Here is a 12842-nt window from a genome sequence, read left to right as displayed (position 1 = left end):
TATAAATTATAAAATTAAATATATATAAAATTATATAATAATAATATATTAATATATATAATTATATTTATAAATATATATATATATATATATAATATATAACACACAATTACACACAATAAAATAACACTAAATAATAAATACACACTAAATAAATAATAAAATAACACACTAAATAAAAATTAACACACAATTTAGTGTATTAATATATGTGTGTGTATGTGTGAATGATTATCCTTCAATTATTGAAACATAAATGATTTATACTTTCAGAAACTGCGATTCGTTTAGATTTGGTGGATCAGTTGCCATACGCTGCCATGATCGTCAGGGAAGCTCCTCATTTATTTGGCGACGTACTTCACAATGGCATCCTTAGTATTATCAAAAAGTATCTTCTAGATGTCGACAGTCAAGTAAGTTGAACACAACATTGTTCAATTTTTATTTTTGTACTTTTTTTTTATTTTTTTTTCTCTAATCTTTCATCGTTCTAAAAAGAAAAAAATACTCGTGAAAATGAATGACGATTTTATTATTCACCTTTCCAGGTACGTCAATCGGCGCAAGAAGCTTTGTTAGTTTTGATCAAACACGGAATGTTAGAAACGAAGATTATTGAGACCGAAATCTGTCCAATAGTAGAAGAATTATCCCGCATGACAGTCGAGTACTTGAATTCCGGCATTTCTGTAAGTTTCAACAATTTAAACATTTAAGTTAAACCACCTATTTTCATAATTATTCATCGTGTCCAACGATTATTTATTATTCGCGTATTATTATGTCGTACATCGTTTTACATATTTCATTTTTAAATTACGCTTCGAAAAACAAGCCGATCGATCAAACACGAATACTCGAGAATGAGAGAAATGATTTAAACAAAATGAAAAATAGTTCACAAAGATTAAAACAAATCTCAACAAATATAAAAATATAAAAAAAAACAAATAAATTAATCAATTCAGAAGATAATTTTCTTCCTTATTCTCAGGTATTCGTCTCGAGTGTAAAATTCTTTTCAACATTAGCAACCGATATCCAATGCCTGCACGGCCCGAACCCCCCTGAACCCCCCTGAACCCCCTGAACCTCTACATTATAATATTTCTTCGACGGATTCCGCCTGAAAGACATGGGTAGTGAGATGTTCTCACGCAATCGCGTCTCACTACCTTGTCTTTCATGTGGCGTTCGTTGAACCCCTTCAACAACAACAACCAACCTCTTCTTCTTCTTCTCAACAACAACAACAACAACAACAACAAGCACTCGTCGACACGAGAATCCGGGGAAAGGGGGGGGGACGTCTACCCCTTGATTTTCTTCTTCAACCCCCTTTCCCTCCCCAGCTACTGCTCCTGTCCCCTCACCCCCATAACCCATGTTATCACCATTAGAATATTTTTCTCTGTTTATTTTCGAAGATTCGATTTAATTTAATTCGATTCATCACGTGACCGTGAAAATGTTACGAAAATGTTACGAAAAATTCGAGGAGAAAAATTCGAGGAGAGAATGAAAATGTTTGAGAAAGAAGGGAAGAGAGATAAAAATACTTTGGAAAGAAGTAAAACACATATATATATACACATACACACACACACACGACGAGAACGATCCTCGATAGATAAATAGGGGCATGCTTTTACCATCAAAGCTGGTTTGTCATAGAGATCAACTATCACAGCCAGCTTTGATGAGCAAAATTGTGTCCTTCCTCAACGCTGTTTAAAACGAGAGCGCGAGAGGAGGAGGAGGAGGAGGAGGAGGAGGGTGTGAGGAATTAGAGGGAAACTGAGCAAGAAAGATTAAATGAGTGTGTGAGAGAGAGAGAAAGAAAATCTAAAGGGAAAGGTAAAGAGTGGGGAACAAAATGTTGACAAACATTTAACGAGTGTGTGCCCCTTTTCAAAGAATCTCAAGAAGGAAGGAAATAATAGAAAAAAGAAGAGAAGAAGAGGAGGAAGAAGAGGAAGAAGAAGAAGATCGAACATGAAAAATGGGGGAAAAAGCTTTTCGATAATGGTGGTTGTTGATGGTAGTTCATGGTGGTGGAAAATAATATGATACTAATTGCAAAAAGGTTTTTGAAAATGTTTGCGGTCCGATAAATCAAATTGGCTGTGGAATGTTGCGAGTCATATCACAGCCATTTTGATGACCTTGGCCCGCAAAACCGATCGTCAGGGGAGGAGGAAGGAGGAGGAGGATCTTCCAGAATAATATTGATTTTTTTTACCCCATGAAGGAGGAGGAGGAGGAAGAAGAAGAAGAGAGTAGTGTGTGTGTGTCACACTTTTTCAACAATTTGATCCAAAAATATCGATTGCTTTTCAGATGCGAATCACGTTCTCGACGATCGATTAATCAAAGCGATGGGAAAGGGGAAAAATGGGGTTGGAGGGGGAAAAGAAAAATCGAATGTTTACATCGAAGAATGAAGAAACTATTAAAAAGCATCAAGGGAAACGCGATCCAATCGTCAAATTGGCTGTGACGTGTAACTTTTTCTTTTGATTTCATATCACAGCCATTTTTGATGTTTGGATCGGGGTTTTTTTCGCATCGTTGGATCTTCACGTTCTCTTCTTAACTCATTGAAGAATAATAAAGAAAATAATTGTGAGAGGAATAAAGAAAAAGAAATAAAAAAAAATGAAAGAAAGTGGGAAGGTAGAAGGGGGGGTGGAAATGAAGAGGAGGGGGTAGAAAGGCCAGCCTCTTCTACAATTTCGAGAATAACGCGACGAAGCTACGAAACTACGAAAAATCTCGAGTACAACACCAATCCAATCGATGACGATGATGATGATTATTCCAATTGCGAACTTTTGTTTAAAAAATATTACAATTCGGAAGGGGGAGTAAAACAAAAAAAAAATAAGGTTTATTATCGCGTTCGCGTCGCTCACAAAGTGGTTGTGTCGTATGCTAATGTAACTATTCATATCACAGCCAGCTTTGATGAGGGCTGCGACACGATTTTCCATCGAATAATTTCAAATTCGACGAGAAGATATATAAAAAAAAAAAAATGCAACGTTTCCCCAGGCCCCCCCAGGCCCTCGCACCACCAATATATAAAATCACTTTGAAATGTGTGATTTTAACGACGACGAAGAGAAGAATATTTTCGTTGTAATTTTTGTTCGTTTTATTGTATAATATATAAATGATTAGAATATTTGAGAATTTTTATAAGAGAAAACGTCGAAGAGTGAACTTTGATCGACTGTTCCTCCCATCAGAGTGGTTGTGATGTGGATTTCATTTATTCTTCATATCACAGCCAGCTTTGATGAGCGGGACGGAACGATATGAACCTTCAAGAAGCCAACAGTTATGTTGTACGTATTTTATATACAAATATTAAGTTTTCATTTGTATTTAATTATTATTTCTAGTTTTTTTTTGTCACGTTAATATTTAATCTGTATTATTTATCTTTCGATTTATATTGCGAACTCTCGATATATATATATATAACTTTTAACGAACAACAACAACGTGTGTATAAGATTTATATAGAATTTTGTTCTAATATAAAATAGACGATTTTGTGTATAAAAAATCTATTCTATCTGACAAGTCGTTTATTCCCGAGTAGTAGCAATGGTTTTTCATCCGAATTAGTCCCCCCATATTAAGCATTATATTGCATTTTATGTCGGCCCACAGCTCATGAGTAAAATGGCACTGCTTATTGGTAAAGAGCTCACAGAAAAGGTCTTCTTGGACAGATACATCGCTCTTTGTGAAGATAATATCTTTCACGTTAGAAGAATGTGCGTAGTACATTTTGGAGAAATGTGTACAGCTGTTAGAAAGAAAGCTCTACTTCAAAAATTGGTAAGTTTCATCATAAAAAAACGTATTACACGTTAAATATATTGATACGAATTGTGTTCAATGTTAATTGTTATATATTTTTCAGTTTCCAATATTCGTCCAATTGTGCTTGGACAGGGTTTGGGGTGTTAGAAAAGCTTGCGTTGACGTAATGATGCCAGTTTCCTGTTGCGTATCTTTTCCTTATCGTCGAATATTATTGGCGGATATTTTAGCAACCCATCTCAACGACGATTCCAAATGGGTTAGAACAAGCGCCTTTCAAATTCTTGGTCCGTTCATATCAACCTTTGCGAAACAATTCACCGACGTTACCTATAATCAAGACGGCGAGTTGGTGTTCACCAGTCAACAGGATGAAAATTTCAAGTAAATTTTTCTTTTCATTTGTCTCGTATCGATAGAAAATATTTCATAATCTTATCTCTCTCTCTCTCTCTCTCTCTCAATATAATATGATAATAATGATAATTACAGTGCTGATAAAAATAACAGCGGTACGGAAAGGGATCTTACTTCGAGCATACGATACTCGTACGAAGGAATGTTTCCCACAAAGTGTGCTATACGTAATCAAACTTTCGATTCGGAAGATTACGATATTAGAGATGTATTAGATATTAATTGTTTGATGGAAGTCTACGAGCAAACTCAAAAAAGTTCTATGTTTAATTATCCTATCAAAGCACACAAAATGAAGGTATGCTATTTGATTAATTATATAAATACATTATATTACAAAACACAATAGTGTGTATTTTTAATGATTATATATTTTTACAGACGCAAAAAAATCAAATGACAGAAAACAAAAAGAGCGAGGAGGCGGACGAGACGGATAAATTTAATACGTTTCTTTACTATTATATACCACCGGAAATACCTCTCGATGATCCCCTAGTCCTGGCCGCTCAAAAGTCCTCGGAAAAAACCAAGGCGGCTAATAATACTAATAATAATAATAATACAAATGTAGGAAATAAAACGGATTGTAACACCGATGCAACGAATAGTTCAACGATAGCCACAAAAAAGGTGGATAGTACGGATAAATGTAATAGTAGTAGTAGTAGTAATAATAGCAACGTTGGTAATCGAACGAATAAGAAAGAGGAGAGTGAGGAAAAAGATGATGAAAATGATAATAATCGTTCGCCGATGTGGACCGATGACAGCACCGAAACCATAGATTTATCGAATTTATCACTCGACAGGAGTAACTGTAACGCGTCCATGCTTCGCAGGAAATACACGTCTAAGAAAAATCAAAATATCTTACCTCAAGATATCGTACCTCAAGATCTAGTTGATTATTTTGTATCCATGGCCGAGCCGGAATTATGCGAAGAAGGAGAAATCCCGTATCACTGTGCCTTCAGTTTTCCCGCGGTTGCGTTCACGTTAGGTAAAGCCAACTGGCCTTATTTGAAGAAAGCGTATCAATCTTTAGCAGGTGCAAAACAATGGAAGGTTAGACGTACGTTAGCATCTAGCATTCATGAAATAGCTATAATACTAGGCGAAGAAATTACTGCCAGTGATCTCGTGCCTATTTACGACGGCTTCATTAAGGATCTCGATGAAGTTAGGATCGGTGTATTGAAGCATCTAGCTACGTTTCTTAAAATTCTCAAGCCTACTTATCGTTGGCACTACTTACCGAGGTTACATAATTTTCTTGTCACCGATAACGAATGGAATTGGAGGTTTAGAAAGGAATTTGCCACTCAACTACTCGAGGTGGTTACACTTTTCAATGCCAACGACGTAGCGAAACACATCGCTCCTTTGTCTTTGAAATTACTCGTCGACAAAGTTGCCGCTGTTAGACAAATTGCGCTTACACTGGTAAACATTATTTTATTCAAGTTCCTTCCTTTTATCGTCAAGTGATTTTTTTATCTTATAATACCAATTATTTACTAATATTATTTAATTATTATAGGTAACTCGAATAGTTTGTCATCTTTCTACCGATGAACCTCTTGCCGTGGCACTTATACAGGAACTCAGAGAAACACTTGCGATGAATGCGGATAAATGGGTTCTCAGGCAAACCTATGCTCTTCTCTGCGCCCAATTGATCGTTGGCCGTGCTATCAGCGGTGAAAAATTCGTCAAGGAAATGTTACCGGGTCTTGTAAATCTATCTTGGGATAAAGTTCCGAATGTAAGACTGGCCGTAGCTAGGACATTATCGCAAAACGTTATTACTATGGGTAGTAAGTATAATAACAAAAATTATATCAATCAATATGTATCGTAAATTGTCTTCGTTATTTTAATTGGTATTTTTTTTTTCTTTTTCTTTTTTTCCATTCTATTTTTTAGTAGACTGGTTAGGTTGCGATCATGCGGAAAACGTTGAGAGAAGACTTAAACAAATGCGCTCGGATATCGATCGAGACGTAAGATTCTTAGCGGAAATAGAGGAGCATCATCTCGTGCCGGATGTACAAATGGAACAAGCTAGAAATATAGTATTTTAATATTTTTTGATCTCTGTGGATAAATATTTTTTTCACTGTATCGAGGATAAAAAGAAAACAACAAACTGTTATACCACCACATTACTCTGTTGATGATTGTACGTGCATCGATTCTTCCACGCAATATCATCCTTCGACCAAAGGGACGGCCAGAAGAACTTTGATTAAATTTAAGATTAATTGAATCGTCGAAATATTACAAGTACTCGTCATCATTCTACAAAGAGGAAGAAGAAGAAGAAGAACATAATGGGAAAAGACATGCGGATTATTCCTGACCAGGTTTTCCGCAATTTCATTCGCATTGCCACTGACAATTTCAAGAAAAAACGTATGAATGAAGACCAATTTGTGAATGTGTGTGGTACGCGTGAGAATGTATGCGTTTAATCATTGTGATCATTTTGTTTTTTTTTTTTTTAATTTTTCTTAAATGTATAAGGTGGCTCCTCTCAGACACAAGACAGATATTAATAGTTGAAAGATAGCATGCATTAAGACGTTTTATAGTTTTGCTAAAAGTATAATATGATGTACCTTTGGATTACGAGAACCATAGGTAGAACTGCAGATTAAAAAACACACTTATGGTTATATTTTATTTCACGTTACTCTTTTCTTTATTTTAATTGATCGCTTCTAAGGTATTTTTTAATATATATATATATATATATATATTTCCTTTTCTATATAAGAAAATTTACAAGGAAAAAATAAATCATAATCACAAAAGGCGAATATATATGTTCCCGATGATTCTATTTGAAAATTTGACACGTCATCGAAAGAAAACGTGCTCCGCGCCTACTTGTTTGAAAGGAGGAAGGAGGGAGGGGAAATAAAAATAATATTCGCGTGAGACCCGACGCGATAAAAATCTTTCTAACGTACAATGTTCTAAATAAGTAATGATCGTGTGATTTTATCGTAAAGGTATGCACTACAATATTATAATACGAGCGAACAATTCAGTAACAAACTAATCGATCACTGCGTGATATTTCATATATATATATTACGAGCTTATATCGAGCTGCCGAGATTAGGAAAGTGTGTCCACGTATGTCGGACGATTAAAAATCATTGTTGGATAGTGTGTATAAATAGTGTACGATAATACGAATATTTTAAGAATGCACGACGAGCGCGCGAACAGTGGACTTAATTAAATAGGATGAAATACTAAAATTTTTAATTTAAAACAAATTGTATAGTGCGTTACAAAGTTAACAAACAAAGAAAAAAAAATAAAATGTGGAAGTCGATAGTTTTACCGGATATTGAAAGATTTAAACGAAACTTGCGCGATGCCCAGAAAAAAAAGAAAATATTTTACACGTGCTACTGAAAGAAAGAAAAGAAAAGAAAAAAACAAACAAAATCGAACGACCACGCGTCTTTTTATCGGCTCCTAGACAAAATCAAGGAGCGAAGATTAAGCTACAGTTAATTTTATCCTGTATGCAACGAAATACCCAGTCGTTAATTGTGAATATTTGTGAGAGAAAAGGAAGCAGATGGTATTGTTTAAAATATTCTGTATAATATATTGTGTGTATTTCATAATAAGAAAAAGAAATATACTTGAAGCGATTTGTTACACAATTATGAAGACAATAACTATCCCGATGTTATAATTTTTCATTTTTTTTACTCTCCTCTTTTAATATAATAATAATAATAATAATAATAATAATAAAATACAAGCTATATATATATATATTGCTTGCCATGTACAGCGTTGCTTTAAAATAATTTTAAGATATAAAATTTACTCTCGTCGTAGAGATAAACGTAGGATTATATAAAAAAAAAAAAAGAAACGTACCATTTTGCGTGTCGTCATCCGAAGAATTTAAAATATCCCGAGAAATTTTCCAGGAGGACAGGCGGGCATTTGACACGCCTTTTCTTCCATTTCAGTTTCCACCGTACTGCATTCGCGTAAACAATGTCTCCATCTGATTTGCCGACCTTTGCCGCAGGTGACACTGCAGCTGCTCCAACCAGTCCATCTGCCCCACTTGCGACGTGATTTCCGTTTAATCCGATTTTTCCTAACAATCCTCTTGGTCAATGGATTCGTTGTTCTATCGTTTAACAAATTTATTCTTTCGGTCTCCGATTCCTCCCTTATCGTAATCTTATCATCGATACTAGCGTTTTTATTATCGTCCAACGTTTTCAAGGCTGAACTTAGATCACCTATGCGTACACATTCGTCCACTAACTTTGGTGATTCCAACACCACTTCCTCCTCGACAGTTTTGTTATCTCGAGGAACTTCTACGATCTCCCGCGACTCTAATTTCTTCTTCTTATTTTCTTCTTCTCTGTTATATCTTTCGTTTTCATAGCTCAAATAATTTTGTAACTCGTTCACCTTCGAATAAACTTCTATACCGTTAACTATGTTAATTTGCAAATAAGTATCTACATTAATAACTTAACTTACTTTGCTAACTAATTTCTCAGCGAGTTCTTTGATCTCTTCGATCGATTTAACCGCTCTATCTGCACGCGGTTTTTCATTCGACAATTGATTTTCTGATAAAATTGACAACGATGACGATGTTTCGAGAACGTTAGGGTAGTTTGGTATAATTAAATCTTTACTTCCATTTCTCTTGGATCGAAATTTTCCATTTTTGGAAGCCCACGATGATATCATCCCACTTTTTGCGAATACAATATCATCTTTTTTACGTAAACTTCTTTTATCTCTTACACTATCGTTCACAATTACATCTTTACGTTCTTTTATTGATGTTTCTTCAGCTTGTTCGTTGTCGTTTCTTTCACGAGAGGATCTTTTATTATCGGTCGTATCTTTTTTATAAGATATATCATCAATGTTTGATTTATCATTACTAGAATCTTTCATTTCTATTTTAGATTTGATCTTGTAATCGTCGATAATCTCAGGTGAATTATTTCGAATCATATGACTTGTTCGTTTACTTTTAAAATGTGACATTGTTTTTAACGAATTCGGATGACGTTTGTTACCAGCTTTAAAAGAATTACCTTTTTTTTTACCCTTCCCACCCGAGTGTTTCTTCATTTTTCTTTTCTTACCATGACCCCCGACTCTTCGTCTTGCATTGTTGTTAGATTTGTTATCTCTTTTAAATCTTGTTTTATTAACTTCAGCAAAATTTGATATTATTAAATCATCCTTACCAATTTTATTCTCGTCATCGTTACAACACATTTTGGATAATATCGAATCGTTAATAGGATTATTAAAGTAATGATTTGTTTCAGTAATGTGATTATTAACAAATGTTTCATTAGAATTAGAAGAATATACGTCTAGATAATTAGAAGTATTGTAATATTCGTTAAAATCGTTTGAAGTTTTTCTTGAAAAAGAATTGGCTAGATCTTCTAAGTAATTATTTCTCAAATGTATCAATGATTTAGGGTGGTTCTCAAATTCCGAATCAGTTCTTTTAACTCGAATATGCGTTTCATTTGACAATTCGTTTAAATCGAAACGTTTATTAATGTCGTCCAAAAGCGTAAGTTTTTCAAGATCTAATAATGTCTTTTTTTTAACAATTTTGTTCACATCGAACAATGAAGTAGTCGCAGTTATCATAATCGTCTCTTCGGATGCATTTACATGTAACGATTTTTTATTCGGAGTTAAAATAGAATTCGATGTTAAATCCTGATGATTTTCTTTAGAAATAATATGCTGCTGCTGCTGTTGTTGTTGATAATTATGCGATACACTGAAAGCTCTTTTGTGACGTCTTTTACTTTCTATTATAGTAAGTATAGAAAGTATGATCAACGGAATCCAAATCCATTTGCAACAACGCTGTTTCACCATAACACACAATAGCCTAATAGCACCCAATTTCTACAGCATTTTAGATCCAAATTTAATTTAAAATAGTAGCGTTTTCTTTTTCACTATTTCTTTAGGTGACATTTATAAATCGCCTCATGATATACAATACAAGTGACAATCTTAATCGATTATGGAAATCGATATCTGATTACGATGTGAACATAGTAAAACGAAAGATCTATTTGCGATATGAATTTAAATTTAGCGCGCAAAATTAGCCAATTATAATAAATCGTTTCTCTACCATATGAACAATTTCCGTGACGATATAAAATAAGTGATTATCTTATTCGTTTATAAAAATTAATACCTTATTACGATACGAATGAATAGATGTACACATAAATATGTTATTTTAAAAATATAAATGCATTACTTTTTTTTATCAAATGAAAAATCGTATTTGAGATATGAATTTAAATTTGGCGCGGAAAATCGGTCAATTGCAGTAGGTTGTCTTGCGCTACGCTAGCGCCATCATTACCACGTGACCAGTGTCTGCTTCCTGTCGGCTCGATTAGCGATTGGCATTCAAAACACTTTTACCGCTTGTAACATTTTCCAATATCTCCATTCGCATCGGTTTATAAAATACAAAATTTGGACTTTGAACATTTGGTAAGTCATTTTATTTATGTGATAATTATTAATCAAGATGATGATTGTGAAAAATTAAAGAAATCATCACGAGGTTGGAGGGGGAAATCATAACCTCACATACATAGAAACTGATATTGGAGAATATCAAAATGGCGTGTAACGGTACTTGAACGAGTAGTTGGATCGTATTTTGATGTAGTGCAGTGTTAAATTCGTCGCATAGAATTTGTACATATTGAAAATTGGTATCTCTCGTCGTGAAAATAGTAGTGTTTACAAAAGAAAAGAAATATTATGATACTGCTATCGCGGATCTAATCGTAGGTAGTTCTTCCATCTCGTATTGCAAGGTACAAAACTCGATAATGCAGGAAATCCTTCTGGCAGCATTCTCCGTGATAACGAGTCTACTGATCGTATTTGGCCTCGTATTATTGGGTAAGAATAAGTAAGCAAGAAACGGAAGGAGGAAATAATTTCTATAAACAAGCTGCTGATATTAATTTTATGATTATACGAATCTCTGAATTTAAAGAGACTAGGTATTTAACCTACACTATCACGTGTACGCACGAATAATAATGCATTGTTATTGTTTGGATTTGATAAATATATGTCGGATAGTTAATTGTATTGTATTGATTGTCGTAACTATTACATTTGTCATTTTTGTAGGCTGGTACTTAGTTTGGAAGTTCTTCCTATCACGATTCCGATTCGTACGTGAATTACTCGGTGGAATGAGCGAGTCTCCATCCGTAAATGATTTGAAGAGTGCTCGATCTCGTATAAAGAAAGTTCGTCGGGAATAAGTTCTACGCTGTGCAATAGAAGAATTGATTTGTGACAAAGCATCATTGAAGAACAGAGTTTAGATCTAATCTGGAATAATATTAAAAGGAAACACACATCAAAATGTCTATAAACATACGTTGTGCGAACACGGATGATCTATTGAACATACAACATTGTAATTTACAATGTTTGCCTGAAAATTATCAAATGAAGTATTATCTTTATCACGCTTTATCTTGGCCACAATTGAGTTACGTAGCGGAAGATGAAAAAGGAAGAATAGTCGGATATGTTCTCGCCAAGATGGAAGAAGATTGCGAAGATAATCCACACGGACACATAACCAGTTTGGCTGTGAAACGATCACACAGAAGGCTTGGTATTGCACAAAAACTTATGAATCAGGCTTCCAGAGCAATGGTCGAGTGCTTTGGTGCAAATTACGTATCCCTACATGTACGTAGAAGCAATCGTGCAGCTTTAAATCTATACATAAGCAGTTTAAATTTTGAAATTTCCGAAGTAGAACCGAAATATTACGCTGACGGCGAAGATGCTTACGCCATGAAGCGTGATCTTAAATTTTTCCATTTGGAAAAAGAAAGTGTATTTAATGATACTTATATGGACATTCATCCCGGTAGATGCTGCGATCATTCATAGTTGAATTGGAATATTTATACACGCTTGTATATAAATTGATCATTGAACATATTGTGGTGTATTACATTAACATCATGCCATAGTATTTTGTGTTATTTTCGATCAAGAATCACACATGAAAGAAAAAAATGAAAGGAAAATGTTGAATGATTTATTCTAATCAACCGAATGTTCAACCAATGCGTCATTGAGAAAATTAAAACATAAAGAGAGAACAAACAAAATTATGCAAAATGTCGTTGGAAATGTTTTATATATTATCAATGAAGATATCTGTTTTAGTGATTAAAAGTAGGAATTGAAGGCGTTATCGAATTGATTCTATGTTCTATGGTGCATACTTGATTGATAGTTTGTAACAGAAACAACAAAATATTGCCTGTAATTACTTTTAAATACAATGTACTTGAAACATGTAATTTTTAATATGCAAAGTATCTCAGGAAATATAAATCTTCTCTTTAAATGTTTAGGCATTATTGTTAATCTTTATTTTTTTTAACCAAAATTATTCATTTGGGAAGAATATCAAGAAGAGAATCCATATATACGTATACAAAAATTATTTAAATTTTGTC

General features: G+C 34.0%; 3 protein-coding genes across 8 annotated transcripts in view; 2 read left to right on the top strand and 1 right to left on the bottom strand.

Moving 5' to 3' along the window:
- The window catches only part of LOC122518821 (serine/threonine-protein phosphatase 4 regulatory subunit 1-like), a 129761-nt gene extending 121812 nt beyond the window's left edge, over nucleotides 1-7949 (top strand). For 5 of the 6 annotated variants that reach the window (XM_043637935.1, XM_043637938.1, XM_043637940.1 and 2 more), the window contains 8 exons: nucleotides 274-416; nucleotides 552-692; nucleotides 3685-3855; nucleotides 3941-4224; nucleotides 4333-4555; nucleotides 4639-5703; nucleotides 5801-6077; nucleotides 6187-7949. In XM_043637935.1, the coding sequence (XP_043493870.1) occupies nucleotides 274-416; nucleotides 552-692; nucleotides 3685-3855; nucleotides 3941-4224; nucleotides 4333-4555; nucleotides 4639-5703; nucleotides 5801-6077; nucleotides 6187-6344 (2462 nt within the window). In that variant the 3' untranslated portion in view covers nucleotides 6345-7949. The remainder of the gene's footprint in view (nucleotides 1-273; nucleotides 417-551; nucleotides 693-3684; nucleotides 3856-3940; nucleotides 4225-4332; nucleotides 4556-4638; nucleotides 5704-5800; nucleotides 6078-6186) is intronic. The other variant, XM_043637936.1, reaches the window with a different exon arrangement.
- Nucleotides 7950-8078: 129 nt separating this feature from the next.
- LOC122518687 (uncharacterized protein PFD1115c-like) lies at nucleotides 8079-10389 on the bottom strand. Its single transcript, XM_043637718.1, has 3 exons — nucleotides 8800-10389; nucleotides 8703-8727; nucleotides 8079-8672 (listed from the first exon to the last, which is right to left on the bottom strand). Exons 1-3 carry the CDS (start codon nucleotides 10183-10185, stop codon nucleotides 8200-8202), a joined length of 1884 nt encoding a protein of 627 aa, XP_043493653.1. The 5' UTR covers nucleotides 10186-10389; the 3' UTR covers nucleotides 8079-8199.
- Nucleotides 10390-11631: 1242 nt separating this feature from the next.
- Nucleotides 11632-12730, top strand: LOC122518816 (N-alpha-acetyltransferase 11). The gene has a single exon (XM_043637919.1). It carries the CDS (start codon nucleotides 11722-11724, stop codon nucleotides 12262-12264), a length of 543 nt encoding a protein of 180 aa, XP_043493854.1. The 5' UTR covers nucleotides 11632-11721; the 3' UTR covers nucleotides 12265-12730.
- The last annotated feature ends 112 nt before the right edge of the window (nucleotides 12731-12842 follow it).

Source organism: Polistes fuscatus, unplaced genomic scaffold (genome assembly GCF_010416935.1).
Source record: "Polistes fuscatus isolate 324 unplaced genomic scaffold, CU_Pfus_HIC Scaffold26, whole genome shotgun sequence".
In the NCBI taxonomy this organism is placed as follows: domain Eukaryota; kingdom Metazoa; phylum Arthropoda; class Insecta; order Hymenoptera; family Vespidae; genus Polistes; species Polistes fuscatus.
This window is presented reverse-complemented; position numbering and strand designations above follow the sequence as displayed.

Excerpts from the sequence above, each read along its gene's own strand:
- LOC122518816 (XM_043637919.1), top strand. The coding sequence starts at position 11,722 with ATGTCTATAAACATACGTTGTGCGAACACGGATGATCTATTGAACATA.
- LOC122518687 (XM_043637718.1), bottom strand. The coding sequence starts at position 10,185 with ATGGTGAAACAGCGTTGTTGCAAATGGATTTGGATTCCGTTGATCATA. Across the intron at positions 8,728-8,799 it reads CTGAGAAATTAGTTAGCAAA|GTGAACGAGTTACAAAATTA; the intron begins GTAAGTTAAGTT and ends GTTTATTCGAAG. Across the intron at positions 8,673-8,702 it reads CGAGTTACAAAATTATTTGA|AAGAAAATAAGAAGAAGAAA; the intron begins GCTATGAAAACG and ends ATAACAGAGAAG.